At 48.3% G+C, this 21,947-nt stretch overlaps 2 protein-coding genes across 10 annotated transcripts; both read right to left on the reverse strand.

Annotated features, from left to right (window-relative positions):
• Positions 1–685: 685 nt before the first annotated feature.
• RPL10A (ribosomal protein L10a) lies at positions 686–4,002 on the reverse strand. The gene is made up of 6 exons (XM_053603730.1): positions 3,894–4,002; positions 3,475–3,549; positions 3,316–3,396; positions 2,818–2,966; positions 1,156–1,328; positions 686–886 (listed from the first exon to the last, which is right to left on the reverse strand). The coding sequence occupies exons 1-6, from the start codon at positions 3,896–3,898 to the stop codon at positions 716–718; spliced, it is 654 nt and encodes a 217-aa protein (XP_053459705.1). The 5' UTR covers positions 3,899–4,002; the 3' UTR covers positions 686–715.
• A 1,426-nt stretch (positions 4,003–5,428) lies between these two features.
• On the reverse strand, positions 5,429–20,817 carry FANCE (FA complementation group E). Of its 9 annotated transcripts, none has more exons than XM_053603709.1 (10): positions 20,284–20,816; positions 15,360–15,909; positions 14,127–14,171; positions 13,749–13,817; positions 13,273–13,419; positions 12,711–12,834; positions 12,413–12,491; positions 9,846–9,912; positions 7,320–7,445; positions 5,429–6,662 (listed from the first exon to the last, which is right to left on the reverse strand). In XM_053603709.1, the coding sequence occupies exons 1-10, from the start codon at positions 20,529–20,531 to the stop codon at positions 6,561–6,563; spliced, it is 1,557 nt and encodes a 518-aa protein (XP_053459684.1). In that variant the 5' UTR covers positions 20,532–20,816; the 3' UTR covers positions 5,429–6,560. The 9 variants fall into 9 exon arrangements, 8 of the variants coding, with proteins under 8 accessions (XP_053459684.1, XP_053459690.1, XP_053459689.1 ...); XM_053603710.1 differs by having other exon boundaries at positions 5,431–6,662; positions 13,273–13,416; positions 20,284–20,814; XM_053603707.1 differs by having other exon boundaries at positions 5,432–6,662; positions 15,294–15,909; positions 20,284–20,814.
• Between the last annotated feature and the right edge of the window lie 1,130 nt (positions 20,818–21,947).

Here is a 21,947-nt window from a genome sequence, read left to right on the forward strand (position 1 = left end):
AAACAATAACTATAATCAAAAAATGGCCAGGTGTGGTGGGGCCTGTAGTGCCAGCTACTTGGGAAGCTAAGGCAGGAGAATCGCGTGGGCCCAGGAGTTTTAGATTGCTGAGCTGTGACCCCACAGCCCTCTACTGAGGGCAATACAGTGAGACAGTCTCAAAAAAAAAAAGTCTAAATGAAACATCTGACACACGTAAGGAGCTTCAGGGCACAGGTTAAGAAAGCTGCCAAGGGCTATGAATCAGTGTCTTCATTAAAGGTCTTGTCCCATATCCCACTTTTAGGCAGAAGCAGCAGCACAACCTACGGTGTCTGCCTGATATGCCCCTTAGGGTAACTCGAAAAGCTTCAGTCCTATTTAGTAATCCTGTCACATTAAGTATCTAAGACTGCAGGCTTTGGGGGGCATGGGAAGACAAGGATCTGCTGTGTCACCTGTGTTAGAGTACCACAATTCACTGGAGCCTCCAACTCCTGATCCTCTTGCTTTGGCCTCCCAAAGAGCTAGGATTAATGGTGCCACCAGAACCCAGACTGAATACAGGAGGGTTTTTTTGATAGTAGAAAAAACGAATGCTCTACTGTCTCTTGTACCTAACTATCCATCACTGAAGGAACAGTGCCAAGGCACATAAGTGTCAGCTCACAAATGTCCCCCACCCCAATTATAGGAAAACATGAGATGGTATCATTAGGGTTTATTACAATGTGCCTTAATACAGGCGCTGGGGCTTGCCCATGGTGCTTTTAATGTACAAAGCCCGGACGTTCTGCCAATTTTTCTTAAGCAATGACACCAAGAAGTTAACAGCCAGGTGGATGTTGTACACCAGCTCATCATCTGTCATCTTCACATGGCCAACAGCCACAGCCAGACAAAGAACCTAGGAAGAGGGGAAGAGAGTCAAATCAGGTTGGTGGAAGAATGGTAGACAGCCTGCCTATCTCGCCTCATGACCTAATGAGCCAGTGCTTGGACACAGGCCAAGAAGACCAAGGTTATTCAAAAGCTTCAATCCTGCTTACTGCCTCTGTCAAATATCATTAAGTACCCTCAGAAACATGAACCAAGGTTCCTATGGGGGGCCCCAAATGGGTAAAATTTGAATTCTGCCAGAATACCCACTTACGACAACCCACTACACTGCCTTACCTTCTTCATCTGGAACTTGATTGTGGACTTCACCTCATCAACTTTGGCCACCATATTTTCATTGTGGGTCAGCAGGGAAGGAAATTTGCCAGCTTTATTTAGACCAGGGCCAAGGATTCGTGGGATCTGCTTGATAAGAGACTCTGAGGCCAAAAAGGCATCATACTTCTTGGCTGTTAAAGAGAAAACCATTGGATGCTTAGCCACCGGATGCCCTGCCACTAAGTTATGGCTCCAACATGGTAGGCCAGAAAAGCACATGAATCAAACATGTAAGTGGCCTCTAAACAGAACCCACTGTCCCTGCCCCCAGATACCCACTCTTTTAACCCTTCCCCACACCCATGCTGTTTCTAGTGATTAGTTCCACCTTCTGGAATTAACTGGTCCTGAAACCCAATCTCAGAGACCAGGCTGACCCACAACCCACACCATCTCCATTGTGCAATGGATCCTCTGGTAAAATCGGCCTGGGCTCAAATTCTGCCTTCTCACTTCCTAGCCGCAAAACTTAGGCATGTCACAAACGGGGACATCTGTTTCCCATCTGTAAAACATGTCTACTATCACTGCCTAAAACCAGCGGTTCTCAACCTGTGGGTTGAGACCCCTTTGGACTGTATACAAAGGTTCAAAGCATTAGTAAGGTTGAGAACCACAGCCCAAACCGTGCAAGAGGAACATTAAAAAATAGCTAAACTAGGCGGCACCTGTGGCTCAGTGAGTAGGGCGCCGGCCCCATATATCGAGGGTGGCAGGTTCAAACCCAGCCCCAGCCAAACTGCAACAAAAAAATAGCCAGGCGTTGTGGCGGGCGCCTGTAGTCCCACCTACTCGGGAGGCTGAGGCAGGAGAATCGCCTAAGCCCAGGAGTTGGAGATTGCTGTGAGCTGTGTGACGCCACGGCACTCTACCGAGGGCCATAAAGTGAGACTGTCTCTACAAAAAAAAAAAAAAAAAATAGCTAAACTAGAACTCAAGAAGCAGAAATTCCCATTCATAACTCAACAGCCCCTGGCTAGATAACTTCAGAGAACCTCTTTGTTCAAACAAAACCAGTGTCTGGTTTCACACCGGCCCCCACCTTACATAATATTATCCTCAAAGCAAATCTAAAACAAACATTCATGAAGCTAAAATTTACCATTCAGGCTACCTAACAAACACAGTCCTTCCTTTCAAGGTTCTACTCCTCATCAACTAAAAGTCAAAATGGTACCGTGGGCATCTATAATACTAGCAATCCGAGGCAGGTGAACTACTTAAGCTCAGGAGTTCAAAGAGACCAGCCTAAGCTAGAGAAAGACCTTGTCTCTAAAAAAAAATAGCTGGGTGCTGTGGCATGTGCCCGTAGCCCTAGCTACTCAAGAGACTGAAGCAGGAGGATCACTTAAGCCCAGACTGAATCAGAGCAAGACTCTATAAAAATAGCCAGGCACTATGGCAGAGCCTGTAATCCCAGCTACTCAGGAGGCTTGAGGCAGAACTGTTTGAGCCCAAAAGTTTGAGATTGCTATGAACTATGACACTACAGCACTCAACCCATAGCGATAAAATAAGACTTGTCTCAAAATAATACACATAAAATGGCAAAAAGCCACTTCTCTACCATTCCCATGCAAACTGCTGGCGCCCCCACCCCCAGTATAAAACTGCACTGACCCAGCTTCTTGACCAGCTTCTTGTTTTTGTTCAGTTTCTTCAGCGCCTCGATGTCCATGTGGGGTATGTCCACAGCTTTGGCCTCGTCGCAGTGCTGCTGGTCCCCCAGGACACACACTGAGAACTTGGGACGGGGAGTGGATTTAAGCCTGCGTTTTAGGGGACAGAAAAGATCATGGCCAGCTCTGGGTCGTAAGGGCAGGTGAAGGTATGTGAGTCCAGCAGTCACCCAGCCTTACCCAGAGCGTCCACATTCACCAACAGCTAGCCTGGCTTCTCAGACTAGCCGGCGGGCTTGGCCAAGGCCTCCCCACGCCTCCCCTCATGTTTTAAGACCCAGGGTGGGGGTCCGTCCAGCCGCGCCTGCCGGAGCAGGGGGTCTGAACTACCCTGGCACGTCAGTACCGCACGCGCCCGCCTCGGCCTCAGCAAGAGCCCGAAGGGGACAAGTCAGACGCCAGGGTACTGAGGGCTGGGTGGGGTCAAAACGGGGCCAACCTGACGGTGCCAGAGAAGCGTTTGTCCTTCTGAGGATCATAGTTCTTCAAGCTGATCTGCAGCTCCACCGTTTCCAAAAACCTTAGACCAAAGGATCAAAGTTAGCCGGCCACCGGCTCTTCCATACCGCCCTGCCCTCAGCGGGGAGTCCGCGCTCACTTCCGGCGCTTACGCTGGTTCCCGTGCAGGACTTCCCGCACCGCCTCGTACAACGTGTCGCGAGAGACTTTGCTGCTGCGGGAGAGAAAGCAGAGCGCGCTCAGTGCGAGGGCGCCGCGGGGTCCTCACCCTCGGCCGCCTCCCAGTCTACGGGTTTCGAGATGGATAGACTGCCCACGACACGCTCCATCCGGCATTGATGATAACAAAATGCGGCAACAGGGCCCCAGAACCTGATCCACGACCCGGAGAAGAGAGATCTCCTGGGAGCAGACCTGGCGAGAATGGACACCCGCAGGCCGCAACATGTGATCCGAGACAAACAAGCGCAAGGACCCCTGACTCAGCGTGCAAAGTCCCCATCCTTGGCGGGGCCTTTGGAGCAGACGTACGCGGATAGCATCCTCAACACAACTCACCTCATGGCTGCTCGCGCCGCGATAACCGGAAAAGAGACTAACGTAGCGCGTGCATGCGCTCAAATAGTCTCCCTGATCTCGCGAGAAATGCCTCGTTCTCACGGCCTGTCTCCCGAGTGTGGTCAGGTCGCTCCGCCCGGAGGAGCGCTGCCGTCCGCAGCCGCTGGAGGGTGCTGCCGCACGTTGCCCAACTAGACTCGCGCGAGGATGCTGGGACTTTCAGCGATTCTGAGCGCCCCCACCCCACCCTGGGTATATGTATCCCCATTCAGGCCCGCAGCTGCGGCGCGTCTCAGATTCAGGAGTCACACACACCGGTGCCGCGATGACTGCTGACAATGTGCAATTCCAACATGTTTGTCTCTAAAATTCTCTCTGCTTACTCCCTCCTCCCCTCCACACCAGTTTATGGATACTTTCTTGTGATACTTCTCCATCCTTCAATGTGTGCAGGTGGAGATGGCCCCTGAGAAGTCACCAGCTGACACCAAGCCAGCTCAAAAGCAGGCTTTATTCGTAGGCCTGACCTCCTTACCTCAGTCTTGCACTAACGTGCACTCATATGGCAAGGGAATGTCAAGAGGTTGGGTTCCTTGACCACACCGCCTGCAGTGGGGAAGACCTGGGAAGTGAGCTTTCACTTGATAGTTAACTGAAAATACAACGTATTAAGTGATTACTGTGAACAAGTCACCTACTGGGTGCTACAGAAATACAGAGATATAGGCTTGGCACCTGTGGCTCAAGCGGCTAAGGCGCCGGCCACATACACCTGAGCTGGTGGGTTCGAATCCAACCCGGGCCCGCCAAACAACAATGACGGCTGCAACCAAAAAATAGCCGGGCATTGTGGGGGGCGTCTGTAGTCCCAGCTACTTGGGAGGCGGAGACAGGAGACTCGCTTGAGCCCAGGAGTTTGAGGTTGCTGTGAGCTATGATGCCACAGCATTCTACCCAGGGCAACAGCTTGAGGCTCTGTCTCAAAAAAAAATACAGAGAAAAAAATAGCCGGGCGTTGTGGCCGGCTCCTGTAGTCCCAGCTGCTCAGGAGGCTGAGGCAAGAGAATCGCAAGCCCAAGAGTTAGAGGTTGCTGTGAGCCCTGTGATGCTACAGCACTCTACCTGAGGGCGGTACAGTGAGACTCTGTTTCTACAAAAAAATAAAAAAGAAATACAGAGGGCTTGGCACCTGTGGCTCAAGCGGCTAAGGCGCCGGCCACATACACCTGAGCTGGTGGGTTCGAATCCAACCCGGGCCCGCCAAACAACAATGACGGCTGCAACCAAAAAATAGCCGGGCATTGTGGCGGGCGTCTGTAGTCCCAGCTACTTGGGAGGCGGAGACAGGAGACTCGCTTGAGCCCAGGAGTTTGAGGTTGCTGTGAGCTATGATGCCACAGCATTCTACCCAGGGAAAAAAAAAAAAAAAAAAAAGAAATACAGAGATATAAAACAGGACCACAGGGCTTGGCTCCTGTAGCACAGTGGTTACGGCGCCAGCCACATACACTGAAGTTGGTGGGTTTGAACCTGGCCCGGGCCAGCTAACCAACAATGACAACTGCAACAAAAAATAGCTGGGCCTTGTGGCGGGCGTCTAGTAGTCCCAGCTACTTAGGAGGCTGAGGCAAGAGAATCACTTAAGCCCAAGAGTTTGAGGTTGCTGTAAGCTGTGGTGCCACAGCACTCTACTGAGCGCAACATAATGAGACTCTGTCTCAAAATAAAAAAGAAAGAAAAAGAAAAGGGCGTCGCCTGTGGCTCAGTGAGTAGGGCCCTGGCCCCATATACCAGAGGTGAAGGGTTCAAATCCAGTCCCGACCAAAAAAAAACCAGGACTACAGCATAGCACATCTATAATGTCTTTACTGCCCTTTCCTCTGCCCAATGGGTCCCATCCTCTTGTCAGCCATAACCCCAAGAGCCCTTCAGATCCCTCAAATGTCATCTGCAAAAAACCCTTCCTGAACTCAGACTGAGACATACCTTTAAGCTCTGCATTCCCACCTACCTGCCTGCCCAATGTTCTCTGCCTACATCACTTACTCAACAGGCAACTCCCATAGGGCTGGGGTGGATGGCATACAGATAATGAATGAACTTCAGACCTAACGCTCTATCATTTTCCCTTCACCAGAAAAAGGATGCCCCTTGTCAATGAGCAGGGGAGTGGAAGAAGTTGGGATGGCAAGGCAGGCACTGCCTCTAATAAGACATTATTGAAGTTCCTGCTTTTTAGTAAATACAATTGATAAATAATAATTCAAATCAGGAAACAAAAACACAGAGGACCATAACATACACCCAAGAACAAGAGATTGGAGCTGAGCACATAGGTGCTACGGATGTCCTAGAACATCATACTCTGGGTCTGCTGGAGACTACTAAGGCTTACTGGAAAGTTTCTGTCCCTGTAGTCTGAGACTTGACAAAAAGTGATCCCAGGGCCAGCAGCCCTCAAAAATATAGTTCATCCAGCTCCCTTAGCCCAGAAGCTGGCTGGGAAGCCAAGATGTCCTCTCTGCAGCTCAGAACACAGAGATAGTTGGTCCCTGGAATGGCCAGGATCAGCCTTTACCCCCAAACAAGGGGTCAGGGAAAGATGGTCAAGGAGGAAATGTCCTTCAGGAAGCTGCTGATGGAGGAAGATGGTCTCTTCCTGCATAGTCAGAGGCCCAAATGTCTCAAGGCAGCCTGAAGAGACTTCCTCAGGAAGGTGGTATTGGGCTCTAGGGCCACAGCCAGGCTCAGCCTCTGGATCTCAGTAATCTGGGAAGAAGAAAGAATCTCATCAGGACTCTAGCAGCTGATCCTTCCCATGTCCCCCAAACCCCATGGGAAAGAGAGAGGAAAGGAGCATAGGGTATGAGGGGTAGGAGACTCCTAAGCAATCTACTCTCACTATTTTCACCATGGTTAACCAACCAAGGATTCAGGTGGACCTGGAGTCAAATACTAGGTATGCAACGTACTCAGCTGGCTACATTAATATAGTTGACAATTACTGGGTGTTTAGTATGTGGCATTTATATGCATTACGTCATATATGCACATATGCATACTTCATATAATCCTCACAACAATCCCAATTTTACAGATCAGAAAACTCGAGGTTTAGACACTGCTACCTTCCTTTTGGACCAAGTTTTTTCTTCTGATGTGTTGCTACATGTCACAGGGTTGGGGGACAGGGTCAACTCAAGGTCAGGGACTGCATTATAGTTCCTGCCAATTTCCCAATGCTCCCTACACCAACTGGTCCAAAGAGGTGTTGGCTAGATGAACTAACTCCTAAGCAGTCCCATTTCCCAGTCCTGGGCTTAAATGTGTACTTTCTCTAACACTCAAGATTTTATCACTGGAAAACATATCTGTACACTACACCCTTGTGGCAGGACCAGCCCACATGGCCCTATCAACACTCACATTGGCCTGGTACTTGGTCATCACTGTCAGCAACAGCTTGGCATAGGCCACGGAGGTGCTGGCTGCCAGCCTCTCTTTGCAGAGCTTCTCCATCAAAACAGTGAACTTCTCAGGGGTCATCTCCACCTGCACACATTGGAGGATGGAGAAGTATCACAAGAAAGGTCTGGGTTCTTCCTTCAGCCAGCCCTGGATCCAGTTCTCAACTCTACCACTTTCTAGCTGGTCACTTAACCAAGCAAAGCCTCAGGTTCCGTACCTGTAAAATGAATCCCAAAATATCTAACTCTGAAGACTGTGAGAAGGATTAAATGAGATAATGTACATAAAAACTGATAAACACAGGTCTCAGAAAATGGTGGCTACTGTTGCAAAGGCTCAGATTAGGACTAAGGGGAAGCCAAAGATCTCTAGTCTGGCTTAGTGATGTAACATATAAAGGAGTGAAAAGTCCCAAGGGACACTGCCAGCATAATAACCTAGCTCTTCATAATAACAGTTTAATAAACACTATAACAGGCATAGGTACTATTTTGAGCACTTCATACCAGTTATCTGGTATGAGTAACTTTATACCAGTTAGCTATTTAGATCTCACCCTAGTCTTACGTGGTAAGTGCTATCATAACTCCCCTTTTGTAGAGGAGGAAACTGAGGCGTAAAGAAGTTTAGTCAATTACCTAAGATATAAACAAATGAGGCAGAATTTTAGATACTGATATGAAAAAGATACCAAAATATACTGTTAAGTAAAAAAAGCTAGGTACATAGAACACTGAACTTGGTGTGTTACAATCTACATAAAACATAGGGGTGGTCAGGGCTTACACCTGTAATCCTAGCACTCTGGGAGGTCAAGGCGGGTGGATTGCCTGAGCTAACAGGTTCAAGACCAGCCTGAGCCAGAGCAAGACCCCGTCTCTAAAAAATAGCAGGGCATTGTGGCAGGCGTGTATAATCCCACCTACTTGGGAGGCTGAGGCAATTGAATCGTTTGAGCCCAGAAGTTTGAGGTTGCTGTGAGCTATGATGACACAGCACTCTACCCAAGGCAACAAAGTGAAACTGTCTCAAAAAAACAAAAAAACAACAGGTGGTAATTCAAACATGTTTTCCATATACAGTAGAACCTCCATAGTTGACCACCTTCCTGCACTGTTCACCTCCTTAAATTGACCTAATTTTCACAGACCACCCATGTACCACATGTACATATCAGCACAGTAAGGATAGTTCCTTATGTTGACCACCTCCATAGGTTGACCAGTTTGTTATAGTCCCTTGGATGGTCAACTTACAGAGGTTCTACTTTATTTATGACATCTCTCAGAGGGTTCCCCTGAAAACGAGTAACACCAGTTAGCCCTGGGGAGGGAAATCTGGATGATTGAGGGAGAGAAACAAAGGGAGTATTTTTCTTTTTTTTTTTTTTTTTTTTATTGTTGGGGATTTATTGAGGGTACAATAAGCCAGGTTACACTGATTGCAATTGTTAGGTAAAGTCCCTCTTGCAATCATGTCTTGCCCCCATAAAGTGTGACACACACCAAGGCCCCACCCACCTCCCTCCTTCCCTCTTTCTGTTTCCCCCCCATAACCATAATTGTCATTAATTGTCCTCATATCAAAATTGAGTACATAGGATTCATGCTTCTCCATTCTTGTGATGCTTTACTAAGAATAATGTCTTCCACGTCCATCCAGGTTAATACGAAGGATGTAAAGTCTCCATTTTTTTTAATGGCTGAATAGTATTCCATGGTATACATATACCACAGCTTGTTAATCCATTCCTGGGTTGGTGGGCACTTAGGCTGTTTCCACATTTTGGCGATTGTAAATTGAGCTGCAATAAACAGTCTAGTACAAGTGTCCTTATGATAAAAGGATTTCTTTCCTTCTGGGTAGATGCCCAGTAATGGGATTGCAGGATCAAATGGGAGGGGGAGTATTTTTCACTATATCCTTCCTGGCTTTTAAAATTGTGAATATATGGCTTGGCGCCCGTAGCTCAGTGAGTAGGGTGCTGGCCACATATACCAAGGCTGGCAGGTTTGAACCTGGCCCACGCCTGCTAAACAACAATGACAACTGCAACAAGAAAATAGCCAAACGTTGGGGCGGGTGCCTGGAGCCCCAGCTACTTGGAAGGCTGAGGCAAGAGAATCGCTTAAGCCCAAGAGTTTGAAGTTGCTGTGAGCTGATGCCACAGCACTCTACTGAGGGTGACATAGTGAGACTCTTGTCTCAAAATAAATATATAAAATTGTGAATATATGTATCTATTACCTATTCAAAAATAAAATTAAATTGACATATACATCAAAAAATCACAACCCAAGGACCTACAGCTAATAAGAGGTGGAGCTAGACTGACCATGCAGTCAGCTCTCTGTTGCTGGCCTTACAAGCCACTGTCACAGGGCACCTTCCATCACTGAAGGACTCAGAAACCCAGAAGCCCCTCACTCCTCCACAGCATGAGGGCACTTCTTTGCCCACTCTTCCCTTAGGTGGCCTACTCACCTGACGCTCCAGGAGTGACTGCAACACCAAGAAAGTTTCCTCCTTCCAAGGTAGCTCCAAGATCTGTCTTCAAAGCAGAGGCCTCAGTAAGAAAAGCCCAACTTCCCACCTGAGCCTGAATATCTACTGCCGTAAGTCCTCACAGCAAGGCAAGGCCAACAGAGTAGTCCTTCTGATGCTGGTGGCACCCCCAGTAGCTAATGCTGCAGAGTCCATACGAGTGACAGGAAGGTCACAACCCCAATACCCAAAGAAGCTGAAGACAAAGGATTTGGTAGTGAAATCAAAGGTAGTAAAAAGGGTAGATCATGGGAGTGAGAACAGAGGTAGTAAAAAGATCCCCTAAAAAATAACTAAGAGTGTCTCTGAACCCTTAATGAATCCTCAACAATAAAAATAAATAAATAGGAGTAGAGAGTGTATCCTGAGAACAAAAGGTGGAGATTCAGAGAACGGTGGAGTAAGATGACACATATAAGGCTTCCTCGAGAAGGTGAGCCTTTCTTGCAGAGCCTAACCCATGTGATGTCCATTCCAGCTGTGCTACCTATTCCATTGCACTGTCCTTGCCTTGTTTGAAAAGGTAGCATGTGCAATGGAAATAGGGTGGCTTCTTAGACGGACAGACTTGGGTTTGATCCCAGGCTTTATCACTTGCTAGCTGTGTGACCTTTGTCACGTCCCTGAACCTCTCTGAGCAGTTTTTCTCTCTTTAAGGCAGCAGCAGCATCTATGTACAAGACTGCATGAAGACTGAGACTTTAAAGCACAGAGAAAGTACTCAATAAATGGGGGCTGATATTATTTTTGAGGCTGTTCTATTCTTTTTGTTGTTGTTTATTTTGTTTTGTTTTGAGACAAAGTCTCACTCTGTTGTTCTAGGTGGATCATAGCTCACAGCAACCTCCAACTCAGGCTTAAGTAATCCTCTTGCCTCAGTTTTTCTGTTTTTAGTAGAGATGAGGTCTTGCTCTTGCTCAGGCTGGTCTCAAACTCCTGAGCTCAAGCAGTCCACCTGCTTCCACCCCCCAGAGTGCTAGGATCACAGGCATGAGCCACCATGCCTGGCCTTAGGCTATTCTGTTCTATTATATCTAGCATTCTATATTTCATGTCTGTGTCCAGTAGGGTAGTACTTGTTATTTCACATCTGTATTTTGACTCCCTGATATTAATAGTGAAGTTTAACACCAACTTACTACCAATTTTTGAGCACTTACTAGATGCTAAATATTGTGTTAAACTCATTATATGGATTATCGCATTTAATGTCTATTGTAAATATTACCCTCATTTTTCCTATGAGGAAATTGAGGCTCAGAGAGATAGAGTAACTTGTTTGATTCACACATTCAAATGAAAGGCAAGAGGCCAAGCACAGTGGCTCACGCCTGTAATACTAGCACTGAGGGAGGCCAAGGCAGGTAGACTGCTTGAGCTCAGATCACTCTTGCCTGAGCAAGAGTGAGACCCTGTCTCTAAAAATCGCCGGCCCCATATACTGAGGGTGGCGGGTTCGAACCTGGCCCCAGCCAAACTGCAACAAAAAATAGCCGGGCATTGTGGTGGGCACCTGTAGTCCCAGCTACTTGGGAGGCTGAGGCAAGAGAATTGCCTAAGCCCAGGAGTTGAAGGTTGCTGTGAGCTATGACGCCACAGCACTCTACCGAGGGCGATAAACTGAGACTCTGTCTCTAAAAAAAATAATAATAATAAATAAATATATATATATTTTTTTAAATAATAATATAAAATAAAAATAAATAAATTAAAAACAGCCAGGCGTTGTGGTGGATGCCCAAAGTTCCAGCTACTTGGGAAGCTGAAGTGAGAGAATCACTTGAGTCCAAGAGTTTAGACTACACCAGCACTATATGCAAGTGACAAAGTAAGACTTTGTCTCAATAAAGAAACAAACAAACAAACACAAGGTTGAGATTCTTTTTTTTGTTTGTTTTTTTTGTGAGAAAGAGTTTCACATTGTCACCTTGGTAGAGTGCTATGGAATCACATCTCACAGCAACCTCCAACTCTTGAGCTCAAAGGATTCTCTTGCGTCAGCCTCCCAAGCAGCCAGGACTATAGGCTTTTGCCACAACACCTGGCTATTGTTAGAGATGAGGTCTCCCTCTGGCTCAGGCTGGTCTCGAACTCGTGACCTCAGGCAATCATCCACCTTGGTCTCCCAGAGTGCTAGGATTACAGGCATGAGCCACTGTACCTGGCCCAAAGGTTGAGATTTGAAACCATGTCTGTCTGATTCCAGAGCCAATGCTCTTAACTATTGTGCCATGTTCCAACTATTCTGTGAACTACTCAAGAGCAGAGACCACCAGCCTCTTCTGTATTCTTTAAGACACCTGGTATGAAGCCAACCCACATCCTGCAGAGGTAGAATTGTGAAATGCTGCAACCCTGGGCTCCAGAAGATGCACAGGACGGCAACTTGCAAGGGCCCATAGGTGGAAAGGCACAAGGCCTGGTGCCTAGTTGGCTCTAACCACAGACTGTCAGGAGCATGCCTGGCTTAAAAGGTGAAGGTCAGGGACAGAGGCCTGCACACTCACCCCAGTATTAGAACCTGTGTGTCTGACTCCAGGGACTCATCCTTCATAAGGCAACATAGTAATTCTGTTTGAGCTGGACCTAGGTAGAGGAAAGCAGAGGGGAAAAGCCTGGAGTGAAATGGCAGGAGAAGATGGGATGAGGGGGAGAACAGAATGCTGAGCCTAGGACTGTCAGGGAAGCAATAAGCATCTTTATTACCCACTGAATATCCATCTCCAGCTAGGGCGACCCTGGGATCAAGGGTGCTGGGAACAGAGAGGGCACAGCTACCAGGCCTGGGCCGGGGTCCAGAATTACCTGTGTCTGGGGCCAGGAGCACAGGGCCAAGAAGGGCTCTGCAGACAGGGTAGGTGTACTTGGCACAGAAGGAGGTCAGGGCAGTTGTAAGCAGGCGTGAGGCTGAGGAAGTCAAGGAAAGGATCTATAGCACATGGGGAGAAAAATATTAATATTTTTCTTCCTTTTGACAAATGTTTTATCAGATATCTATTTCAGATGGTGATACACATTACAAAGGAATAAAAACCAAGTTATTTTATTTAGGACTCACATGCACCCACCCACTGAAAAAGATATATAGCTCCCTCCCCCAGATCTCCAATCCCTGAAAGCCCCTAGATTAATTCCTGGAAGTGTTCTAAGGCATAAGAGGGAGGATTCAAATGCCTAGTAGGTAGACAGCCTAGGGATCCAAGCCTTGCCAGTTTAGCAGGCATCCTCTCCTTGCCCCAGGCAGCCTAGACAGACTAATGAATGCCTGCAAAGTTGGCAATGCCCTCTCTCATGTACTGCCCTTGTGAAGGCTCAGATGCTCTTCCTCATTGTCACCGGCACTCTGAATGCCTGCAAATGCACCTACCCGTCCAAGAAAGAGGTTCCTGGTCAGCACAGTAGCATTGCTGAAGCTAAGATCTGGTGAAAGGGCCAGTAGCCAGGTGCAGAACTGTAGGAGACCTGTGTCCGAGAGCTGGGGGAGCTGCAGCTGGGCACACAGGAGGTCCATCTGCTGACAGGGCCGGGCAGGGAGGGAGGGAGGACATAGGGACATTCAGTCTGCCTCTGCTAAGCTATCTCAAGTCAAATGAGCAGAAGCAGGGCAGATACTCTAGGGTAAGTTAAGGCTAGGAGAGCTGCTCTAGGAGGGAGAATGAAGGGCTAAAGAAACCACTGAGGTGACTTATAAAAGAAACCACTCAGGTGATCCCTTAGACCTGAGAAAGAAAACAAAACCCTCTCCTAAATTTCCCACACATGACAGGGAAACATAAACTTAAACAGGGAGAGGTACAGGAAAAAAGATGTAACCTCAGGGCCAGGAAGTCTATCTGGACTCACCTGGCTGGGACTACATTCATGGAGAAGCTGTAGCTCAACCGGGGGGGCATCTTCCAACCTCTCCAGCCCCTGGGGAAAGAAATCCCATGTCAGGGTTGGCAGAACCTTTGGTGACAAGTCATTGAGAACATCCTTTCAGTTGGGAAAGGGAGTGGAGTGGTTGAGATCCTGAAAGGTGCTACCCCAGGAGAGGAGCTTGCCTGGATTTAGATGACATGTCCAGACTTGGGCCAAGAAAAGCCCCTGTAGAGACTGTCCTCAGACCTTACTCCAACCCTGCCTCCCCCATCCTCCCTGTACTGGAGCTTCCCTGGGCATAGTCGAGGTCTGGGCAGAAGGTAGAAGCAGGGTTAGGGTGAGCAAGGTAGGGCCAGTCACCTCTCCAGTGGTCTTCAGCAGCTGCTGCAACCTGGGAACCTGGTCCTGTGGAAGAGAGCCCAGTCACCAATGCCTATGGCCCCAAGCCCAATCCTGGCTCCCTTTCCTGAGAAGGACCCCTGTCAGTGGTAGCTACCAGACAAAGATAATTCAAGACAGCTAAGGAGCGGCACCTGTGGCTCAGTGGGTAGGGCGCCGGCTTCATATACCGAGGCTGGTGGGTTCAAGCCCAGCCCCGGCCAAACTGCAACAAAAAAAATAGCCGGGTGTTGTGGCAGACGCCTGTAGTCCCAGCTACTCAGGAGGCTGAGGCAAGATAATCGCCTAAGCCCAGGAGTTGGAGGTTGCTGTGAGCTGTGTGATGCCACGGCACTCTACCTGAGGGCGGTATAGTGAGACTCTGTCTCTACAAAAAAAAAAAAAAAAAAAAGACAGCTAAGAAGAGGAAGCTGCTATCTTGAAAACAGCCTGAGAATCCAGTCTAGACAAGACTCATGTGAAATCCAGCTGTCCATGGTCTTCTCTGCATCCAACCCAAATGGGAATAGACCCAGGCCTTAATAGGCTGCAAGCTGGCATGATTTCCCTCCATCCCAGAGGACGAGGTGACAGGGATAGCTCCAGAGCCTCCACTTTTGCCTAGCACCCTTCACCTCTATGTTATAGATAATTAGGACAAGTGTTTCCAGTAACCCACTTCCCCACCTCTCCTAAAAAGTATGTGGAGAGTGGCTGGGTGCCTATAGTTCAGCGGCTAGGGCGCCAGCCACATACACCAGAGCTGGCAATTAGAATCCAGCCCGGGCCTGCCAAACAACAATGACAACTCCAACCAAAAATAGTCGGGTGTTGTGGTGAGCACCTGTAGCCCCAGCTACTTGGGAGGCTAAGGCAAGAGAATTGCTTAAGCCCAAGAGTTATAGGTTGCTATGAGCTATGATGCCACGACACCCTACCCAGGGCACCAGCTTGAGTCTCTGTCTCAAAAAAAAAAAAAAAAAAAGTATTTGGAGTGGAGGCTACATTCTTTCAACCCCATCCTCCTCCCCCTTCCTCCTTGAACTACAGTCATCCCAATTGGGTAACAGTGTCTCAACCAGCCTTCATCATGGATAAACCCACCATTCCTGAAGGATTACTATAATTCCAGCCTCCCCACCACAGTACCTGGATAGCTTTGGGCAACTCAAAACTCTCAGCTAGACTCTTAGCAGCCTCCAGACTCGGACTAGCCTTGCTGATCTCAGCTCCCAGGACAGGCTGGTTCTTAATGGGAGATGCACCTCCTTCGCCCAAGAGGGATTCCAATGATTCACATGCAGGTCTCTCCTCCTCAGGCTCCTCTTCTTCTTCTCCCCTTTCAGAACACCTGAACCTTTTTGGGGCTCTCATCCCCTCAGTACTTGCAGGCTCTTCCTCTGGTTCCTTTCTGCGTTTCCCAGTCTGCTGGGAGTCCCTGTCGTCCTCTTCTTTAGGGTCTGGAACCTGGGGCAATTTCAACCTCCTGCCCCCCCGACCCAGGTACCTACATAGACTTTGAAGCTGTGTCTGGCACCTTTTGGACAGTAAGGGGGCTCCCTCTATGGAGGCTCCAACCCCCAGATCCCTGTCCAGAAATTTTCCCAGGGTACAGAGCCAGGCATCAGGGTCAGAGACCAGGTCCTGCAGGGCAATCTGCAGCACAGAAAGGAGCCCACTTTCAGGCAGTGATGGCCAAACAGCCATCAGCAGGGACATCAGGTTCCTCTGGCATAACTGGGGCAATCTCAGCAACAGTGGCTTCCTGGGTAACAGGGGGAAAGAAGGCAGTTAGAGCAGCCAGCTGAAGGGAGCAGAGCACAGGACAGACAGGGCAGAGCTGAGGGCTAGATGGCAGTGAACACAGATCAGGGAAAACAGGAGATACTTTCAAGTCAGTGTGGATGGAAAGGACAACATGAGAATCATTCAAAAGGTATTTCATGAGCATTTATTATATGCCAGGCCCATTCTTTGAGCTCTTTGGAATCTCCTATCTCAGCTCCAAAATTCATTTTGGAACCTACCCTATAATAGATCCAGGCTTGTTTTACATTTAAAATAAAAAGGTCCTTTGCCAAATTTTAGATAAAAATATTCCAGGATGCTGTGCAATGCTTAGTCTGTGGACCTCTCATCACCCTTGGCAATCCCCTGGCACTCATGTGTCCAGCTCTCCTCTCCCTTTCACCAAATTGTGAGTTCCTAAAAGGCAGAAGTAGTGTCTCTGTTCTCTGTGTCCTAGTACTTAGCACAGTGCCAGTCCAGAGCAGGCAGCTAGTGCACGTTCAGTGAGTGAAAATAGGTATGCAGAGATCAGCTAGGGCTGCTGCGGCGAGAGAAAGTTACCCAGAGGAAGTGAGACTTAAAACAGAGGAATCAGGTAATAGCCATTCAAGACACCACTTTACACATTCCAAATAGTCTTCACAGTCGCAAAGGGTAGACAGAAGGGACTGAGGGCCTTTTCTTTTGGAGTCCCAGGGTTCAAGGCAGAATAAATGCTCCTTCCTGCAAGCACTCAGCATACTCTGCTTTAACACTATTCTCTAGTGCTCCAAAGGCCCATGATCAAATGTAGCTGTCTGTAATTCCAGGTCCTGTGTGACCTCCCTATGCACGATTTTGCAGTGCTGATTGTCATCACACCCAGAGGTGCTTGGGATGTAAGGGAGGAACAAAAGACCTATTTCTTTTTGGAATATAGATACTGTGTAAGAAAGAAAAACTAGAGTCAAAGTTGAAAAGATAGATAATTTGTGATAGGAGACTATATGAGGGCAGAGAGGTAGGGAAGACCCTACTCCAGGTGGGTTTTAACCTTTTTTAGTGCCACAGACCCCTTATCAGAGTAAGAATGTTAAACACATTAAGTAAAATACCTAGGATTACGAAGGAAATCGACTATACTGAAATACAGTTCTATAAAGGGGTCCCAGGTACAAAATAAGCCAGGCAGCTGGACGAACATTTCTATAGCCTCCAATTTGAGGATTCAAACAAGTCCTCCTGACCCATCACTTGAAGAATTCAAAGTGGAGGGTGGAAAGAAAATATTAGAGCTCCTATTTCTACTTAATTATTTAAAATGTAAGAAATGGGTGGCGCCTGTAGCTCACGTGGCTAAGGCGCCAGCCACATACACCAGAGCTGGCGGGTTCAAATCCGCCCTGGGCCTGCCAAACTGTGACAACTACAACCAAAAAACAGCCGGGCATTGTGGCCGGTGCCTGTAGTCCCAGCTGCTCGGGAGGCTGAGGCAAGAGAATCACTTAAAACCCAGGAGTTTGAGGTTGCTGTGAGCTGTGATGCCATGGTACTCTACTCAGTCTCAAAAACACACACACACACAAAAATTAAAATTAAAAAATAAATAAAATATAAGAAATGAAGTGGCTAGGAGCAATGGCTCACTCCTATAATCCTAGCACTCTGGGAGGCAGAGGCGGATGGACTACCTGAGCTCACAAGTTGGAGACCAGCCTGAGCCAGAGTGAGACCTTGTCTCTAAAAATAGCCAGGTGTTGTGGCAGGCACCTGTAGTCCCAGCTACTTGGGAGGCTGAGGCAAGAGGATCACTTGAACCCAAGAGTTTGAGGTTGCTGTGAGCTATGACACCATAACACTCAACTGAAGGTGGCGACAAAGTGAGACTCTATCTCAAAAAAAAGAAAGAAAAAGAAATTAAGCATTACAAAACCCAAACCAGGAGTGGCTGAAGGCAGCACCTCACTCACTCATGGGTTTTAGAGACAGTCTCACTTTGTCGCCCTTGGTAGAGTGCTGTGGCATCACAGCTCACAGCAACCTCCAGCTCTTCAGCTTAGGCAATTCTCTTGCCTCAGCCTCCCGAGTAGCTGGGACCACAGGAGCCCACCACAATGCTGTTATTTTTTTTGTTGCAGTTTGGCCAGGCCTGGTTTGAACCCTCCACCCTTGGTATATGGGGCCGATGCCCTACTCACTGAGCCACAGGCACTGCCCCATCTTCTATGTATTTTGATTAACTTTGCTAGTTACATGCATTTGTGTATATTGTATTATCTTTTATAACAAAAAGAATCCTCACAAAATGAACACATGGCTAAAAGGATGCACACCCAAAGATAATACCAATCATAGCACAACCAAATAAGAAAATGACAGAAGGCCAGGCAAGATGGCTCGCACCTGTAATCCTAGCACTCTGGGAGGCCAAGGTGCTTATTTGTTGGAGATCAGCCTGGGCAAGAGCAAGATCCTGTCTCTACTAAAAACTGAAAAATTAGCCAATGGTTGTGGTGCACACCTGTAGTCCAAGCTATTCAAAAGGCTGAGGCAAGAGGATCTCTTAAGCCCAAGAGTTTGAGGTTGCTGTGAGGTATGATGAAGCCAGGGCACTCTTGCCTGGGGCAACAGAATAAAATTCTGTCTCAAAATAGATAAAGAAGAAAACAAAAGAAAATGGCAGAGCCCACACTTGGGTACCTAGTAGGAGTTATCAGCTAAAGAAGTACTGAAAAAAGTTCAATGTCATTCAAAAAGCTAGGAATTATTGAGAACATTGAACTATGGATTCAGTCAACATCCTTAGAATGGCAAGTGATCTTGCCTTAAAGTGCTCATTATGCCGTGAAAAGTTGATGGTATAAAGCCAACACAATTCCATCCCTTATCATGTCTGTTTTAAATATCTGTTTGTATGGAACACATTATTCATAGTAAAGCATCACAAGAATGGAGAAGCAAGAACCCTATGTACTCAATTCTGATATGAGGACAATAATAACTTAGTGCACGGTGGGGGGTGGGAGAAGGGGAAGAGCAGAAAGAGGAAGGGAGGGAGAAGGATAGGGGGTCACGGTGTGTAATACACCTTTTGGGGGCGAGACACAATTATAAGAGGGACTTTGCCTAACAAATGCAACCAATGTAATCTGGGTCTTTGTACCCTCAATGAATCCCCAATAAAAAAATAAAATAAAGGCTCGGTGCCCTTAGCTTAGTGGTTACAGTGCCAGCCACATACACCAAGGCTCAAGGGTTCAAATCCAGCCCCAGCCAGCTAACCAATGACAACTGCAACAAAAAATGGCCAAGTGTTGTGGCAGGAAAAGGTAGTCCCAGCTACTTGGAAGGCTGAGGCAAGAGAATCGCTTAAACCCAAGAGTTTGAGGTTGCTGTGAGCTGTGACGTCACAGCACTCTACCGAGGGCGACATAGTGAGACTCTGTCTCTAGAAAATAAAAATAAATTTTTTTTTTTTTTTTTTTTTTGTGGAGACAGAGTCTCACTGTACCGCCCTCGGGTAGAGTGCCGTGGGGTCACACGGCTCACAGCAACCTCCAACTCTTGGGCTTACGCGATTCTCTTGCCTCAGCCTCCGGAGCAGCTGGGACTACAGGCGCCCGCCACAACGCCCGGCTATTTTTTTTGTTGCAGTTTGGCCGGGGCTGGGTTTGAACCCGCCACCCTCGGCATATGAGGCCGGCGCCCTACTCATTGAGCCACAGGCGCCGCCCCCAAAATAAATAAATACAATTTTTAAAAAAGAATGCCATGTATTTAAGAGTAAAAAAACCTGTTTTTTAGTTTAATATTTTAATACTTGTACACTTTATGTACAAGATCAACTTTTTTAGAGATGCAAGTATGCAATTAACATTGATTTGAGGGCGATGCCCCTAACTCAGTGGGTAGGGCGCCAGCCACATGCACCGAGGCTGGCGGGTTCCCAGGCCTGCTAAACAACAGTGACAACTGTAACAAAAAAAATAGCCAGGCATTGTGGCAGGCTCCTGTAGTCCCAGCTACTTGGGAGGCTGAGGCAAGAGAATTGCTTAAGCCCAAGCTGGAGGTTCCTGTGAGCTGTGACGCCTCGGCACTCGACCCAGGGCGACAGCTTGAGACTCTATCTCAAAAAAAAAAAAAAAAAAAGATTTGACTTTCCTTATAATTACTGCATTATTTGCCCCAAAGAGAAAGGGTGTGTCTTACATCTTTCTATCCTCTGAGTCTGGCACTGCCCGGTACACAGCAGGTGCTTAGTTAAGAGAGCTCCTCCTCACTGTGAGGAATTACAAGACTCCACTAGGACAGAGAGGTAGGTAGCGACAGCCCCTGCCTTCCATGACTGCTGAGAGCCCGCGGGAGAACTTACAGCTCCAGTTGACGGTCAGGCCCCTGCACTACCGGCTCTTCCCGGCACAGCGCCTCGAGAAAGCGGCCCCAGCAGAAGGGCTCCCCGCTGCGGCTGCCCAGGGACCGTAGCACCCCGAGGCCCCGCCGCGCTCCCTCGGGCCCCGCCTGCAGAGCTCGCAACAGGAGGCGGGCAGGGGCCTCCAGCTCCGCCCAGGGCGCCAACTCAGCGCCCTCAGTCCCTGGGGTCACAGCGCCCGGGGACGCCATGCCAGTGCACTGGGGCCGCGCCGTCCGTCTCTCTGGCTTGAGGCCTCAGCTGTAGTTCTGGGAAAACAGAGGACTTCAGCGCTGTCTTTAACCTCGGGGTGCTCCAGCGCCAGCCACAACCCCTCTTCAGAGACAGGAGAGAACCCGGAGTCAGAGCTACAGCAGACAGCACGCCGGGAGAAAAGGAGGCAGGAGGTGCGACTGAAGGCGGGGCCAGAGCAACAAAGGGGGCTATGGGGGTGGGGCCAAGAAAAACGCTGCCCCGGATCCGGGCCATTGCCCAGGGCGTGTCCACCGACGAGGCGGAGCTAAAACTTAAGGCTTCATGTGTGGGCGGGGTCAGGCCAGAGCTTCTGGGAAGGCACCGGACCGGGCTTGGTCAAGGGGCGGATCCTCCACTGCTTACCCTCTCAGCCTCTCCCTTCCACCATCACTCCCGGATGCTGTATGTCAGAACGGATGTCCGGGTCCTCTCGTACCTAAGGACTCCAGCGGTATTTGATTTTAGCTGACGCCCATCTTGCTTATAGTTTATGAGCTTTGCTCTGGGGTTTGCCCATAATTTACTACCCCACTTCAGCTCTTCCACAAACCCAAAACTGCCATCATTAGGATTTCAGTTCTCTCCAGAAATATTGCTGTAAAAATATCCTTGAGGCTAGGCGCCCGTAGCACAGTGGTTACGGCACCGGCAACATAAACCGAGGCTGGCGGGTTCGAACCTGGCCCGCGCCGGCTAAACAACAATGACAACTGCAACAAAAAAATAGCTGGGTGTTGTGGCAGGTGCCAGTAATCCCAGCTACTTGGGAGGCTGAGGCAAGAGAATCGCTTAAGCCCGAGTTTGAGGTTGCTGTGAGCAACATAGTGAGCTTCTTGTCTTAAAATATATATATATAGAGAGAGAGAGAGTGGGATCACAATAAAACCTAATGCCATCAAGTATGCCAAAAATTTTGTGAACTTGTTTACAAAGACCAAGCAGCAGCCTTGCTCTGGTTGTTCATAAGGAGGTGGGAGCAGCTCTGCCTCCCAGGGTTTCAGTTTCAAGAAGTCGGCTGGTGGAGTTAGAGTCCAGGCAGAGGGTAGAAAGATACAAGGGGCCCACAGCACCCCTTAAACCTTGCAGTGGGGTCAGCTTGTATTTCCCATCCTACCAGCTTCTGCCACCACACACATCTGTTCATCCAGTACATGTTTACTGAGCACCTAGGGATACTGGGAACAAACTAAAGACCCTGGCCATCATGGTTGCAAGTGGAGAGAGGCAGAAAGCTAAATAAGTACTACAACATTTGTGATAAATGTTTTCAAGAACATAGCACTGAAGGGAGATAGGGTGAGCTAATTTTAAACAAGGTGGTCAGGTTAGATCAGTGGTTCTCAACCTTCCTAATGCCACAGCCCTTTAATACA

This window comes from Nycticebus coucang, chromosome 9, assembly GCF_027406575.1.
Source record: "Nycticebus coucang isolate mNycCou1 chromosome 9, mNycCou1.pri, whole genome shotgun sequence".
NCBI classification, from domain to species: domain Eukaryota; kingdom Metazoa; phylum Chordata; class Mammalia; order Primates; family Lorisidae; genus Nycticebus; species Nycticebus coucang.